This window comes from Falco punctatus, assembly GCF_963210335.1.
Source record: "Falco punctatus genome assembly, chromosome: 3".
Taxonomy (NCBI): domain Eukaryota; kingdom Metazoa; phylum Chordata; class Aves; order Falconiformes; family Falconidae; genus Falco; species Falco punctatus.
In genome coordinates this window covers 12,099,454-12,117,889 of record NC_137582.1, presented here as the reverse complement: position 1 = coordinate 12,117,889, position 18,436 = coordinate 12,099,454, and the positions used below count along the sequence as shown (strand labels likewise).

The following is an 18,436-nucleotide window of genomic DNA, read 5'->3' as shown; positions in this document are numbered from 1 at the left end:
AAGCAATCCTTTGCAAGAAACATCAATGAAGACGCCAGTTCTCCGGTTTTGTATGCATGTCATACAAGGAAATATTTTTCCTTTCACCTATTATGTTTCCTCACGTTGCAAGTGATCGCAGGGTGGCAGGCTTCCCATTGTTCAAGGTGTATCAATCTTTTAACAATAGCTAGTCCTTTCCTGCTCCCCGCTGACCTGCATGGTCTGGCTTTGGGAGCAGGTTATGTAGTCTGTCAGGTGGAGGAGGGATGTTTCCAGCGTGTCAGGCATTAACCAGAATATCCGCTACATGCAAAAGAGCAGTGGGAGGACTGCTGGGACATTGAGAATACCCTCAAACTTTTAATTTTCTTACTCCACTTACAGAAGGGCCCCTTTTATTCCTTGTCTACTGTTTTGAAGCCAGATGACTTGCCTTAACTTGGGTTATCTTGGTTTAGTTTTCTAAGTCTAGAAATAAATGTCTTACAGACTTCTTTCATCTTTAGGTTGATCTGTTTCTTCTTGGATATTTACTTGAAGTAAAGATAAGAGTTTACAGACTGCATAGGTTTAATACTGAGGAATTTCAAGTAAACTATCCAGATGAATACCGAAGGGAATGGAATGAGATTTCTCTTCTGACCGAGGATGACCACTACTATCACATCCCCCTCTTCAGAACATGAAGGACCTGTGACTTTTTTTCCTTTGTGTAATACAGTGAGTGACCAGTTCCAGTGAATTAGGTTTCTAATCGGCAGCAGGAAGATTTTGAGAATGCTCGTTAATGATTACAAAATGATTTATGGGTTTATTGTGTAAACATTTTGCTTTCCCATTGCAGCTCAATTCACCATCAGTCAGCCATAAAAGCCATAAAATATATTTCTGTACTGTCTGGGGGAAAAAAAAATGTTGTATTTGAGAGCTGTCAGATAAAAATGATTGGACTGCATGACAAAGGTAATGCTGGGGTTTCCATTGCTAGACTAGGGGTTTACTCTGACATTTAAACTCCAGTTCCTAAAGCAATTACTGCCTTTCTCTTGTCTGTCTCTAGCTAGGGAGAACGAATCACAGAGGAAGCAACTCCCAGGGCCCCGCAGTTTATACTCCAGGCTATTAAAGTTGCATTGACTTGGGGCTACCTAGGATGGGGGGATGTAAACTGGGGCCTCTGTGTCACTGCTTCAGGTCTTACGTGGCTCCTTGGCTTTCTGGAATGCCTCCCTGCAGGGATGGGCAGAGTAGGCTGTACTTACTTCAGATGTGAAATGTCAGCTCTTAGCGCTGCTATCTGAAGGTGAGGAAGTGTTACACGGGGGAAAATACCCCAACACACACGCGCACAAGACTGCTGTGCCAGATGAACAGAAGATCTGCTTTGTAACTGATGAAAGTACGCAAGCTTTCTCAAAGCTAAAAAAGGCAGTATTAATTTATCAGTGACATGCGACAGAGTTAGACCCGTAGCTGCCTATGGTTTTTGTCAACTTGTAAACCCTTTAAGGGCTGATTTCAGCATTACCTGCCAAGATTTCCTTTGCGATTCATCTGAGAAAGCTATGCACAGAACACATTCACAAACACTGCATTTTCAGAAAATAGTAGCTTTCTATGCATTATGTGAATTCAGCAGTGTGTATACACCTGTCATCCTCTGAGCATATATTGATCTCCTTGCCTAAGATTTCTGTCTTTAGTTTAGACCTCAATGTTTGAGGAAGTCTGTCCAGGACAACTAAATGAGATTTACCTTACTGCGTGGAACATTTTTCCTGGTTCTGTTTTCTAAAAGAACCAGTTGTGTTTTGATTATTTAAAAAATAAGGGACCTTAATTTGAAGAAATACTGAAACGATACAGCAGATCTAGCAAAATATTTTTTAAAAGCTTACAATTGCATAGGCATGCAGTTGTATTGAAGAAAGTGGGATATATTAAGAAAGCAAGCCTCTCCTTTCCTTACTCTAGAGATACGAGGGCAGGTAGGTTTGATTTTTAATTCCTGCAGGAGAAAATACAAGCCGGTAACAGGGCCTGCAGGAGCTAAAGCAGTTCCGTGAGGTAACAAAATGGTAATGCTTGGAGTGCATGGAGAGTGCTCAGTTCCTTTGTGTAAAGGAAAGCAATTTTATCCCTTACAGTCCTCTTATTTGTATGTATATGTATATATATTTATAAACACAAACACTTGAGTTCTGTATTGTAAATTCTGTTTCCTGAAAGTTTTTCTGAGATCAGTTTTGTTCAATAATTTGTAGCTTTGAACTGAGAAGGCTTGATACTTATAATAATTTCATCGCATCAAAACCTGCATATCAGATACTTTATTTATTAACCCCCCCCTTTTTTTTCCACTGAATGAAATAATTTGCCTACTTTAGATTTTTTTCTGCTCTGTATGGAGAAATGTTAGAATGCCTGATAGTATGGTATTGTTCTCTTTTGCATCAACGGTAACATTTACAGCTATCAATAAACATGTCTGTATTTTATTCTTGTTTTGGTACAAGCAGACATACAAAAAAAGGGTGTATTTTTATAGCGGGCTTTTTAATGGTTTGCATATTATTTATGAATAGGAATACAAAAGCATTACAGCTGAAAGCATTAAATTGTCAAAATGTGCGTTCTTGTAATCTTGAGCATATTAATAGGAGGGGGTTAATAAAGATCTAACACAGACAGTGGAATTTATCTCGCCAATTTGGATGTTTGCATCTGAACTAGGTCCCCCTGGGCGCTCTGCCTTGTCAGTGGAAGGCAAGGGCATGTAGTCAGCCAGAGGAGTGGGTCTCAGCAAGGGTCTGGTTCTGCTCACTGACTGTAGTGGGAACCGGCAGTGATCAGCATATATCTCTGCTCTAGGTGTTTGAAGTTAGGTGAGATTAATTGTGTCCCAAGAATTCAGAAAGGACATGTTGAAACAGATCTGTTGGCTTATCAGATGTGAGAGGTGCTAGTGGAATCGTGACGGCAACAGAAATTGGATGTGAAGAAAGAGGAGCTTCAGGTGAGGATAATCACAGGTCTTAGAGATAAATGCAGAGTGTGCTCTATATAGGATCTGAAGAAACACTGAGACAGGTCTGGGGCTGCGCTGAGTTTTAATCAGGGTCTCTGGTAATTTATTTTACATATGTATAAAGCAAAAATACATTTTTTGTACAAATAAAGAAATATATGTATATACATATATGTGTGTGTGTGTGTGTATACATGTGAAAGAAACATAAATAAAAAAGAAAACGATTCTGAATAAAGTGCATCTGGAACTAACTGGTACTATGGAAGTGACAGGTGCTGCAGCATCTTTTCCAATCAGTGGCACAGGCAAGATTGCTATACAAATCCAGAAGTGCACAGTTGTTGCCAATTATTGTTTTGACTGCAGTGTTGTAGGCAGCTAAAGTTGCAAGTCAGGGTGTGTTTATTATTTATTGCTGCCAATTTAGCAAAAAAAACCCCATACTGAAACCTCGGAAGTGGGTGCTGATTTTTCCCCACGCTTGAAAATGTGTGTTAAGAATGCAATAGAGCAGCTGAAGAAACCTGTTTTGTTATGATGGAGGAAAAAGATGTTTTTAAAATGTCATCTTTTTTAAAAATTGCATCTCAAAAAATGTGTGAACCATGGTCCATATTTCATTTTATCTCCAAAGAAAAATACTGTCAATCTTGATTCTTCAACTCTAATACTGAAATTACTTTTTGTCTAGGTTGTGGCTACTAAGTTGAAGCGAATTAACAATCACCCAGTGTAGTAGGTTGTTGCCGGTAAGTCTGCCTGCTTACTCTCAGAGTATTGAGTTTAACATCTCGGATATAGTTTTGAAATGCAGTTTGTAACTTGCCTAAAGCTCAGGTTGAAGGTGCATTAGTTTCGTTGTCCAGAAAAATAAAAATATGTCCATTCTCTTCAAAGCACTGAAATGACCGGCGCAGGTTTTTTTGCCAGCCGTTTGATTTCACTGTCCCTCTGTACTTCAGCAGTCTCACCTGTGACCCTGTTGTGTCAGTGCCATTACAGCACTAGTGTTCTTTGGAGTCTTCATTTTTTGCAAAGCTCCTGATTCTGAAGAAAAGGTAAACTTGGGGTTTTGGTGCCACAGAAGTCCTGGTCCTTCCCTCTTGATTTGTGAGCGTTTCGGGGTGCTTGAAGGCCTCCCGGGCAGGAGAGAAACTTTCATTTTGGACTTGATTTCATGAGAGGGCAGGATTCAGCAATTTGAGGATCCCTTGAAATCATTTGGGAGTGGGGCCTGGCATGGCAGCTGGGCTGGAGGGGTGCTGCCGCCTCCCCAAGCAGCATTTGTTCCCGTTCACAGCATCCTGCACGGTGTCAGTCCAAGCCTGGACAGCTGGGCCAGGGACGGAGCAGGCAGCTTTGCAGAGGTTTGCTTAAGAGATTTGTCAGAAAATTTCCAAGGAAATCCACGCACCCCAGAGACCAGGAGGTGATGTACCTAGTGGAGACAGGAGATGAATGCAGAAAACTTGCCTCCCTGGGGCTTGGCTGATTTGCATCTCTCTTCATGAGCCGCAGAGCTCTGTGTCAGCCGGGGCTGGTAGGTGAGGAGGGTGGCTGGGGCATTGCTGCGACTCCTGGCACAGGGTTGTGCATGCTGGCCAGTGCTGGTGGGAGGGAAAAATGGAAAACATGAAAGAAATAGGGTGGGTCCTGGATGTTTTCTTCATCCAGCACATCCCAATTTTGCATAATTGAAAGGTTAATGCTTTGGACGGGGAGGGCATTTAACCAAAACATCTTCCTCTTTAGTGAAGCGCTTGGTGATAAATCAACACTTCATTGAAATGTGGAGACAGTCAAGTTGAATCCACTTGTGCAAGTCTGTGTGCAGCAGCTTCTGAAGTCTGTAGCCCAGAGGAGCTAACAGCTCCCTGTGTCCTTGTCCTGGTTTCAGCTGGGATGGAGTCGATTTTCTTCTTGGTGGTTAGTGCAGGGCTGTGTTTTGGTTATGATGTGAGAACAAGGTTGACAGCACACTGATGTTCTAGGTTGTTGCTGGGTGATGTTTATACTGAATAAAGGACTTTTCAGTTCCTTGGGCCCTGCCAGCGAGAGGGCTGGCGGACACGGGAAATTGGGAGGGGACACAGCCAGGAGAGGTGACCACAACTGGCCAACGGGATGTTCCATACCATGTGACATCATGCTCAGTATATAAACTGGGGGAAAGAGAAGGAAGGGGGGACATCTGACATTATGGTGTTTGTCTTCCCGAGTAACCGTTACATGTGACGGAGCCCTGCTGTCCTGGGGATGGCCGAGCACCTGCCTGCCCATGGGGAGTGGTGAGTGGATTCCTTGCTTTGCTTTGCTTGTGTGCGTGGCTTTTGCTTTCCCTATTAAATTGTTCTTACCTCAACCCCTGAGTTTTACATTCCTTTCCGATCCTCCTCCCCATCCCTCTGGGTGAGGGGCAGTGAGCGAGTGGCTGCGTGGGGCTTGGTTGCCGGCCGGGGTTAAACCATGGCAGTTCTTAACAAGTTCTCTTGTTAAGCTGAGTGTTTTCTCCATGGTAGTAATTTCCAGGATTGTGATACACTGCGTCTTACACATGTTGGAAATGATCAGCCTTTGAGTTTCAGATGCCAAATACGACATTTAGCTGTGAAGGATTTTCTGTTCTTTTTACCTATCCGGTAGATGGCTTCCAAGCATCAGGAAATGTAGTTCAATAAGCTCAATTCTCCTGGCAATTCTTTGATTGTCATGCTTGCCCAGATGATAGTGGTGAGTTGCTGACGGTGCCCTGGCCAACAGCCAGGCACCCACAGCTGTTCGCTGTCTCCCTCCCCCACCACCAGGCTGGGGAGAAAATGGGAAGAACAGGAGAAAAGAAAGCTTTTTGGCTAAGAGAAAAACAGGGAAATCGCTTACCACACACTGTCAGGGGCAAAACAGAGTCGTCGTGGGGAATTTCACAATTTATTGGCAATTAGTATGAGTATTTAATTACAGATTTGGGTGTTGGGAAACAAAACAAGACAAATGTTAGAACACAGGGGGAAAAAACAACCCTCCTTTCCCAGGCTCAGCTTCACTCCAGGCTTTTCTCCACCTCCTTGTTATCACCGCAGGTCACACTGAGTCCCAGCAGTGAGCAGCGTGGGGCTGGGGATGCGTGTGTGCGGGTGGGATGCGGTGATTTCCCTCTGCCCCTCCCCATTTCTCACTCCTTTGCCTCAGTACCAGTCTCCCCCTTCAAGGGTGTACCTGCCCCAGTGTTGGTTTGGGTTAAGCTGTACAACTCTTGGCAAGTGACATGTTAATTTTATAAAAGTCTGTTCAGCTTAATACAACTTTGAGCCATGCTACTGGAAGGGAAAACAAGGAAAAAGTAAGTCTGTGGGGTTTTTGTCTTCCCTTTTTGTTTCTTCAATGTGCTGTCACACCACCATCCCCCACCCCCACCCCCCGTATTTCTACAGGACATAGATCAGAACAGAGCAAACGGGTCTGGAGGAAGAGGCTCAGAAGGTAAGGGTTTAAAATCAGTCCTGGAATGATTTGGACCTAACACAGGAGATACGTGGGAGCTCAAGCAATGACCTAATGGTGAAGGAAAACCAGGATGGCAGCAGTGTGAGGAAGAAGGTATGGAAGAGATGTGGCTAAAAGTTAGCAAATTCATGGAGGAAAACTTAGCAAGTCCATGGATACCTTCTAACTACGTGTGAACCGCCAGTCTATGACTATGACTGGAGATGGGAAAATTTTCCAGTGTGGTATCCACAGAAGGTGTACTTGCAGCTGTTCTTGTCCCGCTGCCTAAAACATGATATATGAATAGATCATGCCTGCTGTAATTGAAGCATCTCTCGGCTACCCTTTCAAAGTAGAGGACTTGGTGCTGTGAGTGTTCTCCAGAAGTGCAGAGGTGTTTCTTTCCTTTCCTTTATTGATGTCTTCACTTAAGTCTTCCTCTCTTTTTGTGGGTCGTGTCCTCACATCTGGCTGGCATTTACGGTGCTTCTGTTGCTGCAGCAGCAAGGGCGATACGGCCAAGAAACACTTCAGCCACCTTTGCTGAAGTTTTGAATGATACATGAGTGAAACCACTTGCTCTTGTTTAACAGGCCATGGAAAGCCCATCTCATCAGGGAGTGTGGCTGATCAAATCGGACCGTATATCTGTCTTCAAGGTCACCAAAGGTATGTTCAGGGAAATGTTGCTGAACTTCCTCATTAGTCTTCTCAAGTTAGCTTTGAGCATGGGAGCTTGTGTGTCCTCAGTGATGGACATCTAGATGACAATATATTAGCTAAATAAGGAGAAAAGTGGGAGTCAAAGTTTAGACCCTGAGCATGCCCCACAAGTTGAACTGCTTCACATCTTACAGGTGCCACAGCATTTGATGTGAGCATAACTCGAGAAAGCTGCAGATGTAAGTATCTGGAATGAGACATTCCTTAGAGTTCCACCAAAATCATGTGCACACAAGCAAAACTGTGCAGTAACCACCATGTGATGCTCTACCTGGTTTAGTAGCACAAGGCATCCATGGGTATTGGACAAAAGATGTAAGCAGATCATGCTGGCTATTTAAAAAAAAACATGTAAACTGCACAAAGTTTTAGTTCTCTTCTGGGCAGTTCCAGAAATGTTTCTACATAGAAGTGCTCTTTGAATTACTTAAAGGAAAGAAAAAAAAAAAAAAAAAAAAAAAAAAGGTGTGACAGTTCAAAACAGTAGAAATGTTATTACAGAGGTATTTGAAAAAGGGATCAAAGACATTTTTTCAGACTGCAGCTTAATTAAGGGACTTCACAGCAGCATTAGTCAGAAAAGCTGGTTGTAACATTTAGTCCCCCAAGTGTAATTAATCTAAGGATACAGAGTACTGCACAGAATAAATATTATACATTCAGGAATCAAATTATAGCTGTGTGAGTTACAGCTGCTGGTAGCCCAGGACTTTGAAAATGCAAGGAGAGGTGAAGAAAGGAAGGAACGTGATTTTAATAAGAAGAAAAGAACACCCTTTGTGTGGAAAGCCACCAGCCTATTTATTGGTGGATATTTTATTGCACTTTTTTAAAAAAAGACATAAACCTGAATCAAACTCCAGCACAATTAAGTGCATGAAATACCAATTTTGATGAGTATTCTCTGTTCTTTTCTCTGCCACCTAGGTAATATCAAGTAGATCAAGATGCGTCACATAGTAGGCAAAATGTACTTCTTTTTTTTTTCTTTGCTTAAAGGAGGATAGATGGAATTCTGTGGGAGAAGGTATCACTAAAATCTCTTCATACCATAGTCCTGAAATTCCTACTAACTCCATACACGTGGCAGCTCTGCTCTGGAAATTTGCTGGGAAGAGGGAGGGATGCTACCAGCTGTGAAGGTATGTAAAGGAAAAACAAAGTCACTTCTATTTCACCTCTCTGTGGAAACACAATGACTGGAATAGAGGTGCACAGCAAGCCTGGGGGAGCATGGGGTGGAATTAGGCTTGAGTCATGCAGAGCAAGGGGTAAAGCAAGCAGCACAAATGCCACCATACAGTGATAATGTGGTTGCCTAATATTGTTCAGTAAATATGAAAATACTTGATATTTGATCCTGCGTGCCCAGCCTTCTTTATGGCTTGCTTTATTGAAGAGTGCTGGGGGATGAGAGATCACTGCTTTATTCTCATCTGACCAATGAGCATCCTTTTCTGTCCCTTAACTTGCAGTCCCAATGCCCTCCCGCTGCCTGACACCGTTTCTCACAGTGAGCGATAAGCTCAGGAAACTGTGGTCAAATTCCTTGTACAAGAGCACGTAACACAAATTCACACATTATTTATTGGCATCCTGATGACTTTAAATAATCACTTCTTAGGTTCTTTATGATCTCTGCCTTCATTGTTAGCTCCCAGGTCCCTTCCAAAATGTCTGCGTGTAGGGGTGGCTCTGTTTGGCATCTGAGAGGCTATGTTCTAAGCAGCACCTTTTCCAAGGTGATGAGTACTTTGGGATGCTGGGAAGTCTGCCTAGCTGCCAGGCTAGTATCTGTCCTAAACTGAAGATTATTCTGGTCAACTTGGTCAAAACTCAATGGTAATCCATGCATACTCACGTCACAGAGACTCACTATTACGTAAATGAATATCAGTATGTTGACTGTACCTTTGTGACCCCTAAATGTGAAATATTCATAGAAAAGTACATGGATATTAACAGGGAAGTTTCATGACAACTATATTTTTGAAGCTGTTGAAAAAAAAAAAAAGATAGTGGTAGATAATTTTAGTGCCCTAGATGCATGTAATTTAGTAACAAAGCAAACGATTCCTCTGAGATGCTGCCAGCAATTATAAATTCCCAGTTTCTTGCCAAGCATTAAAATCTGCAGCCCTCAAGTGGAGCCACTTTGCCTCCTGCTCTTACAAATTCAGTTAAGACAGCTGACCTCTTTGGGTTTTGGTTTGTTGGGTTTTTTTTTCTTTTCAGTTTTGAGGCGGCCGATTGGAAAGAGGAGTGCAGTGGCTACCCTCTGGCCTCAGCTTATATCAAGGGCACGAACAGCAGAGAGAATCCCAAGTATTTCTCCGATCTCTCTCTGCAAGGTGCAAGATTCCTGGTGCTGTATTTCAGTCTTGGCATATGACCTGGGAGTCCTATTTTGTATTTATTTTTTTTTACTAACAAAAGCTACATAGAGCTAGGACTTGACACTGTCAGTCTCATCTCTCATCCTGGGCTGCTTGATGTGCACCAGGTCATCACAGATATTTGAATTTAAAGCTGTGGTTCAAAACACAGTTTAACTGGCACCTAGACTCTCTGTGCATGGAAGTTGTACTGGGTCTTAAGAGAAGGTGGGTTATTTGCTGGAAACTGGGATCTCAGCTGTTCAACCTGCTTGATACTCTTAAACAAAACTAAGCAACTGATACTTTGATAGCAGTAGGATTGTTTAGATTATGGAGTTACATTAGTAGGTTAATATTTCACCATTTTCGGCAGTTTAGAACAGTAATGCAAAGTAATTTGGAGACTTTTTATTAGAAAATAGGAGTTCTTGAATGGGAAAGAAAGAGTTTGGTCCCGTATCTCAGGTCCAGCACACATTCCATATATATGCCATCATCTCCTAGGCGGTACATGTCCAGATTTAGTAGTGCCTAGTCTCTTGATGTACCCCTGCTGAACATAGCACCTGGCGTGCCTGGGTGAGCTCTTCTGACGGGGATCAGATGAGAACTGCAATCCCAGAACCTGCAACCAGATGGGAATCCATGACATTAGTTTCAGGCCTGTTGCCTGAGGAAGGCATGCATCAAGACAGCAAATGCCGCTCAAGCTTCTTCTGCAGACCTGAACTAAGAAAAGGTAGGATGCTACAGGATTATGTCAGTAGTATAAAACGCAAGTGAAAAATGAGGTTTCTATCTGGAAATGCCTCTTTTGCCAGGCAGGAAAGCACCTAGTTCAGAGTTTACCAACTGTTCCACCTGTTCTTTTCCCAGCATTTGAGTCTCCGTGTGCTTAAATTCATTGGTGTTTGAACAGTGAGACTTAAAGGTTAAGTATGGACATTGGGCTGGACTTGCATAATTTTATTCTAGTTCAAAGGACAACATGTTTTTCAGAAAAGGTATTAAATTCAACCTACTGCTGAATTATCTATACTTTCAAGAGCATATGACGTTTTTCAGCTGTATGACTACGTCTACCAGTCACTGAACCCTGATACACCTTTTTCTGTTAAACTGGAAGGCCAAACAGCAAGCACTGATTTTCTTAACAGAATGCGATCAAATCACCCCTAACTTTTCCTTGGTTAAACTGAACAGATACCACTCATTGTAAGGTTCATCTTTGGTCTTTTCATCTCTCCCATGATGTGATTATGAACTCCTTCTTCTTGTATTCCAAGTACTACGCAGGGCTTAGCATTTGAATCAGTCTTGCGTGAGCACTGTATAAGGAGAAAATAATAGAAAAATTCCATTTCTGCCTTGGATTTCTCTGTCTCCACGCCCAACAGCAGCATCCTGTTTTTTAGCTGAAATGTAGACAAGCGTTTTCCACACTCCAAGGCAAACCTGTCTCTAACTGCAAGGTTGGTCTGAGATGCAGCCAGCCAGTGTTGTCAGAGGCTGATAAGATGGGCAGGGAAGCACCAGATAGTGACAGCATTTTAGGTCTGGGATCCCACAAAGCCTATGGCTGCTTCTCTCTGCACATGTTCAGCTGCAAACCATTGGGGACTGAGGGACTTTACTGGGTCCTAAGGATTATGGCTATTTTTAAGCATGACAGCAGTACATATACAGGTAGCTTATGTACTTGGTACGTTTTATGTCTCCAGATGATGTGTGTTACCATAGAATGTTGCATATAAATGACTGCAGAACTTTGGACCGGGTAAATTAAGGTCAGCTAAACAGAAGCAGGATTTGCATGTCCTGGGTGTGACAGAGCAAATCAGGACCATAAACGCGGTTTAGCTTTTTCTGTGATCTAAACAAGGGGGTCACACCGTAGGCTTGTGTTTGGATTTTTATGATTGACTGATTCCGATAAAGATACAAATAAGCCTAAGATAGAAAAATGGTCTGGCAGTGGTCATCAAAAACCAAATACCCTAAAAGTCTAGAGAGACAAATGCAGAATCCAGACAAAGAAACAGAAGAAGAATGTAAAAACAACACCAGATCAGTTATCTATTGCCAGAATGGAGCATCACCCCAGACGACTAGTTTTCCCAAAGGCAAAGAAAAACAGCAGCCCACTGTTACTGTACCACTCATCCTAGGCATGTAAATTCTGCCCTGAAAAGAGATGGAAAGGATTTGCTCCAATGCTACAGAATTACCAGCATCTTTCAAGTCTTTGCACTCTCTGCATTTCGAGTGTTGACAGGCTACTGGAGCGCTACACTGTTCAGGCTCAGTCTAGTGAATCAATCTCAAATTACAAGCGGAGTCCTCACATTAACCCAGGAGATTTAAGAAAGGAATAAATATCTTTTAACTGGAAAAGCTTCTCTACAAGCGTACAGATAAAGTTTTCCAGGTCTTTCTACAGGACCTTGCAAGTCTTGCTCCAGAGCGATTTGTCAGCAATGAAAACTGTAGACAAGAGGTGAGGGCGTCTCTCTGACCGGACTGAACTCCTTGTTGTGAGCTGGTGTTCACCAAGAGGCAGGGGGTTAAGATTTAAGAATGGATGACCAGAAGGTAACAGCATCCGAGTCTGGCAGTGCCAAATATTTGCAGATGTTACCGGAAAACAACTGGCAGAAACATCCTGCAACTTCTTCCTTTCCTGAGTTACCATCAAGTTGTTCTACCTGTACAGGCTTTGGACATTCGTTTCAGAATGTACTAGGAAGATCAGGTGCACGAAATAACGGGGATCTTACCTTTAGAGATTGTCTGCATATATATTCACATAATGTACATACACCCGAAGCGAAGAACTGGGCGAGGCGCGTGGGTGGACCAGCAATGCAGGCATGCAGTGCCTGGGTGCCTGCCCCTGCCTTGGCTGCTCGCAGCTGCCTGGCTGGAGCGGACTTTCCCTTTACCCCTTCCGTAAGCAATGACTCACAGCTGCTTTGAGGCTTGTTCTCTGCTGATGTGAAATCTTGCCCTTCCGTTTAATTTCTTTTGTTTGATGTAGCTTATCTGAATAACCCAAGAACTTTAAAATAAAACCTGTCTTGCAGGGAATGTTTCCTTATTATTTGTGCGTGGTAGGTGTGTCTCTTCTGCCCATAAAATATTGAATTCATAGCAACTTCTAAACCTAAAGTGAGGGATGGGAGAGGGTACAACAACTACTTGCTAGGCAGATAGACATGCTCAAACATTCACTATCTTCTGGATGAAAGCGCTAAGCCCACAATTCTATTGTTGCAAAAATCCACAAAAAGCACTAGTGTTTCAGAGAGAAGTATGGAAGGCTTTGGCTTTATGTGGAGAATAATAAAGCGTACAGAAAACATCAAATTAGGAACTAGTGAGTTCCACTGCCCACAGTAAATCGTGACTGTAAATACAATCTCTGTTCAGATACTACATGGATCCACTGGAGCACAACAGGAACTGCAATATACTTCATGTAAAGGACCTGAAGGTATTTCTTGGGGTATCATCTCCTTTACACTGTCATTTTTGCTTGCTTGACATTTTGACGATAGGATTGGAGGAAAATTCACCCTTTAAAGACAACGCTAAGATTAATTTAGCACTTTTCTCAGGACAGGATGAACAGCTCCAGAAAAAAACCACGTAAATCCTATGTCTGGTCTTCTGCTGTGCTGAGTTTCCAGAAGACTCACTTCTTAGATACACTCTTCCTTGAGAGAGAAAAGGCTTAAGGACTTTTCCCGTCATAAAATCTCCAAATACAAGCAGGCCACTAAGCCTCAGATCCAGCCACCAAGTGGATCAGAATTGGGTAAGGGTTTCCAATACTGTCGTGCTCAGTGCTGCTAGCTCATCCCTGAAAAAAAGCTTCAAAGGAAACCTGTATGAGGAGCATCTCAGTCACCCTTCTGTGCCCCAGGAACCTCAGACCAGCCAGCCCCTCACTGCGGAAGGCTCTGATGGGCTAAATCCATCCCACAAACAGTATAATGCGAGCAGCTTCCCTCAATTACTACCTGAGGCCACCGATACTCTGTGTTCACTTTGCATTACATATGGAATGGCAAGGACACTCCATTTTCCTCTCCAGGAGAGCGTACGTGAATCTGTCACTTCTAGGGATTCTCAATCTATCAGTGAAATGGTCACGAACCTAGCTGGAGCGGTGAGGCAGCCTCCAGCTCTAGTGGTGCCAGCTCCAAACATGCAGACAAACACGTAGACAAGAAATAGTAGATCTCATGGGGATTCACATCAGTTGGGGCGGGGGTGGTGGTGTTTAAATTCACTTATCTTCAGAGGTAGTCGTTGGTATTGAGAGAAGCAGATAAAGCAAGGATTGTTTTTAAAGATGGTGATGAACGCATATGAACTGGTCATAGCGTGGTTCAACTTCTTGAACTGTCTGGTTCAAATTGCAAGATAAATCTGGAGTATCTTCAGATGCTTGTCTTCTCTGTTTTTCCCCTTTTTTTCTTCAATGCTAACTGAACAATATGTGAGAATTTTGAGCTTTTAATGCCACTTTGAGAACGTCTGTTTATTTATTACACTGCATTTCAGTTACAGGATCAGTTTGGCCTCTAAGTGGAAGGACACACTTTTGTTTACAGCAGACTCCTTGTGCTGGGCAAAGGATCACAGAGAAATTTTATACTCACTTGGAATATGCCCCTGCCATGGTTTAACCCCGGCCGGCAACCAAGCCCCACGCAGCCACTCGCTCACTGCCCCTCACCCAGAGGGATGGGGAGGAGGATCGGAAAGGAATGTAAAACTCAGGGGTTGAGGTAAGAACAATTTAATAGGGAAAGCAAAAGCCACGCACACAAGCAAAGCAAAGCAAGGAATCCACTCACCACTCCCCATGGGCAGGCAGGTGCTCGGCCATCCCCAGGACAGCAGGGCTCTGTCACACATAACGGTTACTCGGGAAGACAAACACCATAATGTCAGATGTCCCCCCTTCCTTCTCTTTCCCCCAGTTTATATACTGAGCATGATGTCACATGGTATGGAACATCCCTTTGGGCAGTTGGGGTCACCTCTCCTGGCTGTGTCCCCTCCCAATTTCTCGTGTCCCTTCAGCCCTCTCGCTGGCAGGGCCCAAGGAACTGAAAAGTCCTTGATTTAGCATAAACATCACCCAGCCACAACCTAGAACATCAGTGTGCTGTCAACATTGTTCTCAAGCCAAATCCAAGCCAGAGCCCTGCACCAGCTGCTAAGAAGAAAATTAACTCTGTCCCAGCTGAAACCAGGACAGCGCCGCATTTTCTTCTGCCCTGTGGCAGTTCAGCCACCAAGTGCTCACAGTTCTTCAGTTTTGCTTATCTGAGGATTCCTGATTTTTCCTCTGCAAAAATGGAAAGAAACCACAAAAAAAAGGAAAGGGAAGAAGTTTACTCTAAGCAGAGGCAGAGTTGTGTACTAGCCAGTTAAGTGTAAGAAATAACTCTTAATTAAAAAAAAAATAAAATATATATTTACCTATGAAAAAGGGAGAAAATCTTTATTTTAATTGGGAATGGCCAGACTGCCTCCTGGAGAAAATACAGAGAAATTCAAGCTAAAAACCTGGAAGCCCTGGAGGATTCTGAAGGGGAGATCAGCTACAAGGATTTATGTTCTCCACCAATAACATAGGAGCAATGTGTGATAAAAATCGTGAGGGGGTGCTCACAAAGGTTTTCTCTGCTGGAAGCTCTCTAAGCCATATCCTTTCCCATGGAACACTTGTCTGTTAATGCCTTCCAAGCAGATGCAATGTGAAGCACAAGATATAAGAAAAGCTCATTATATTGACCTCCAAAACAGCTAATAATTAATAGAGAGAAAGTGTTTCACAGGACAGTGGTAACTTTCTGCACATAGCTGATCAAGAAACCAATACAACACACAGCAATCACCGCTGTCATGGTTTAACCCCAGCCAGCAACTAAGTACCCCACAGCTGCTCACTCACTGCTCCCCACCCCTGCCCAGTGGGATGGGGAGGAGAACTGGGAAAAAGGCAAAACCCGTGGGTTTAAATAAAAGCAATTTAATAACTGAAGTAAAATAAAATAATAATAACAACAACAATTGTAATAAAAAGGAGAGAGAAGAACAGAGGAATAAAACCCAAAGGGAAAAAAACCCCACAAGTGATGCACAATACAGTTGCTCACCACCAGCTGACCGATGCCCAGCCAGTCCCCCAGCAAGGATCGGCAGCCCCAGCAAACTCCCCCCAAATTATATACTGAACACAATATTCTATGGTATGGAATTCGGTTCATTCAGGTCAGCTGTCCTGGCTCCGCTCCCTCCCAGCTTCTTGTGCTCCTCACTGTCAGAGCACGGAAAACTTGAGAAGTCCTTGATTTAGAGTGAGCACTACTTAGCAACAACTAAAACATCAGTGTGTTATCAACATTATTCTCATACTAAATCCAAGACACAGCACGTACCAGCTACTAGGAAGAAAATTAACTCTATCCCAGCTGAAACCAGGACAACCTCATGCCCAGTTTATTTTTTCCCCCACTATTTTCTGTGCAACCACCACAGAAACATTGAAGTGAAGACTTTCTGTAAACTTGTTACACATTATAGGTTTCAAATTAGATGCTAGTATTTCTTTGAAGGGGAGGAGTTAGCATTAGGAGATATACAAAAGAGAGTTTTTGATCATATCTAAAGACCAGAAATAATTTCATAACAGCCTTTAAAGTGTGCAGGTCCTTCATGAAGGAATGCAGGGGATGGAGACAAAACTTGACATGAAGTTAAACACTCATATTCACTGCCATAGTAAACTACATGAAAATCAACAGATAAAACGGTATTGAGGAATTTCACCTAACAGGTTAAATTCCTTACTCCTGTTTTATTCTGTTATTTTCTATATTTCTGTATATAAGTTATTTCCTGAGTGTGCATGTTAGTACCTAGTTGTATAAATGCAGTAGCAGCAAGCTGTTTTTTACAATATCAGGTTGCATTTTAGAGCACCATTGCATTTTATTGTTCCTTGTTAACACTGGCAACATTCACACTTTGTCTACCTATATGTAGGTTCAATATTGTATTTCCAGTCTTTGGAATCATTTAAGGTAAAACTATAGATGGAAAACCTCAGTATAAAATTCTCAAGCACCTAGAAACTTGGTTACCTCTTCCTTTCTTCCTGTATTGGTCCTGAGTGAATTTTTATCACAACATTTAGTCTGTTTAGACATCATCTCCCACCCTTGTGTCTTTTTCTTTTGTTACCAACTTTATTGACATTTCTCAGATTTAACATTCCCCTTCAACGGTCTTGATTTTTAAACATGGAGCTAGCTGAAATATCAATTTACTCACACAAGTGGACAGTAGAAATCCACTTGAACAACTTCACCACATCCCTGTGCAAAAGTGGCAGAACACTATATGCATTAGTCTATTTTCTCCTTAGAAGTGTATCACCCTACTTGCTGGTCACATTGCATGAGGTACTTTCACTATCTCTCTTAAACAGAAATAGAAGACACGGGTGACCCCTTAGCTTATTTTCTTTTTCCCTTTGCACTTTATGAAAGTTTTGCTCTAGTAGGAAGGAATTCACTTCCTCTGTGAAAACATAAAAGTATATCAGACATGCAATTTAAATTCAAAGAACAGACAAAAATAAGGAAAGCAGGTAAACAAATGCTTAAAAATTGCGTGTCAGTGACTTTCCTTTTTTTTTTTTCAGCCAGTAAGTGTTCATTAATTTGCATTTTGTCCATTTTAATGGCCTTAGTGAAGTCCTGAATACTTTGAACTTGTGTCCTCTCTGCCGTATTAACCAAAGGTTGGATGGCACATGGCATTAAACCCCAGTTTGAGTATCAAGATAGATACTCACCAGCTCTCTTAAACATGAGTTTCAAAAGGGCTTACTGTCTCAGTCTAAAGCCAAGTACCCACCTGAAGCACTGCTGGCGCTCTGCAAAACTCTCTGCCATTGCTGTGGGTGAGTCATCTCCCAAGCAGCATTCTCCTTCCACGCTGGTATGCTGCCATATGGCTGGAAACCTGGTAGAGCTGGGAACCAGCCACTTTCTGAACGTAGATGATCTTCTGAAGAAGTGGTATTTCTCAGTAGCTGGAAGTTCACTGAGATGATGTCTCTGTGCTCTTCACCACCCAGCTGCATTCCCCTTTACTCCAGAGCCTGCCTGGACCCCACCATGAGACTCTCAGGAATGGATGGACCAAGGGCACCTGCGGCTCGTTCAGGCCCATGCACGCAAGGAGAAGGATGAGGAAAAGCCCTTCTAAAACTAAAGAGGGTGACTTACGCTCTTGAAATTACAAGCTCTTTGTTCAGTTTTTCTGACTACAAGATAATCACCATAGGTTAATTTTAAACACCCACAAGGAAATTGTCTTTTAAAAGAGCAGTTCAATTTCTTAATAAATTCAGATGCTATTGCCTCCAAAATCCATTTAGAATGCAATTTGCTACCATTATTCCATAGTGACTAGTGTGTACTCTAATAAAAAACTTTGCTGTTTGGTGCTTGGACCATGTAACTGTTGTGCCTATGTAAGCTAGAGTGCAGATCCTGCCCAAACCTACGTTCCAAGATGACAGCCTTCTCAGATATGTCAAAGATCATTTTGAATCAGAACAGCTTTTTCCCCAGCCGTCAAACTAATTTTGGTCAGTCACTGAAGCAGAACAGGAATCCTTAGTCTTTGAACCCAGTGAGAGGGACCACGACCACGAGATTTGAGGCCAAAAGTAATTTCAGACAATGGTCATGTCATTTTAAAATAAGGGCAGAGACAGCTGCAAATCCTGATATTATCAGATTGGCAC

General features: G+C 42.6%; 1 protein-coding gene and 1 long non-coding RNA gene across 6 annotated transcripts in view; one reads left to right on the top strand and one right to left on the bottom strand.

Annotated features, from left to right (window-relative positions):
• OTULINL (OTU deubiquitinase with linear linkage specificity like) overlaps positions 1-3,181 on the top strand; it is a 27,873-nt gene extending 24,692 nt beyond the window's left edge. For all 5 annotated transcript variants that reach the window (XM_080381120.1, XM_080381118.1, XM_080381117.1 and 2 more), the window contains one exon: positions 489-3,181. In XM_080381120.1, the coding sequence (XP_080237246.1) occupies positions 489-668 (180 nt within the window). In that variant the 3' untranslated portion in view covers positions 669-3,181. The remainder of the gene's footprint in view (positions 1-488) is intronic.
• Positions 2,951-18,436, bottom strand: part of LOC308061320 — a 24,516-nt gene continuing 9,030 nt past the window's right edge. The window contains exon 2 of the long non-coding RNA XR_013927168.1: positions 2,951-18,415. This is a non-coding gene — a long non-coding RNA (uncharacterized lncRNA). The remainder of the gene's footprint in view (positions 18,416-18,436) is intronic.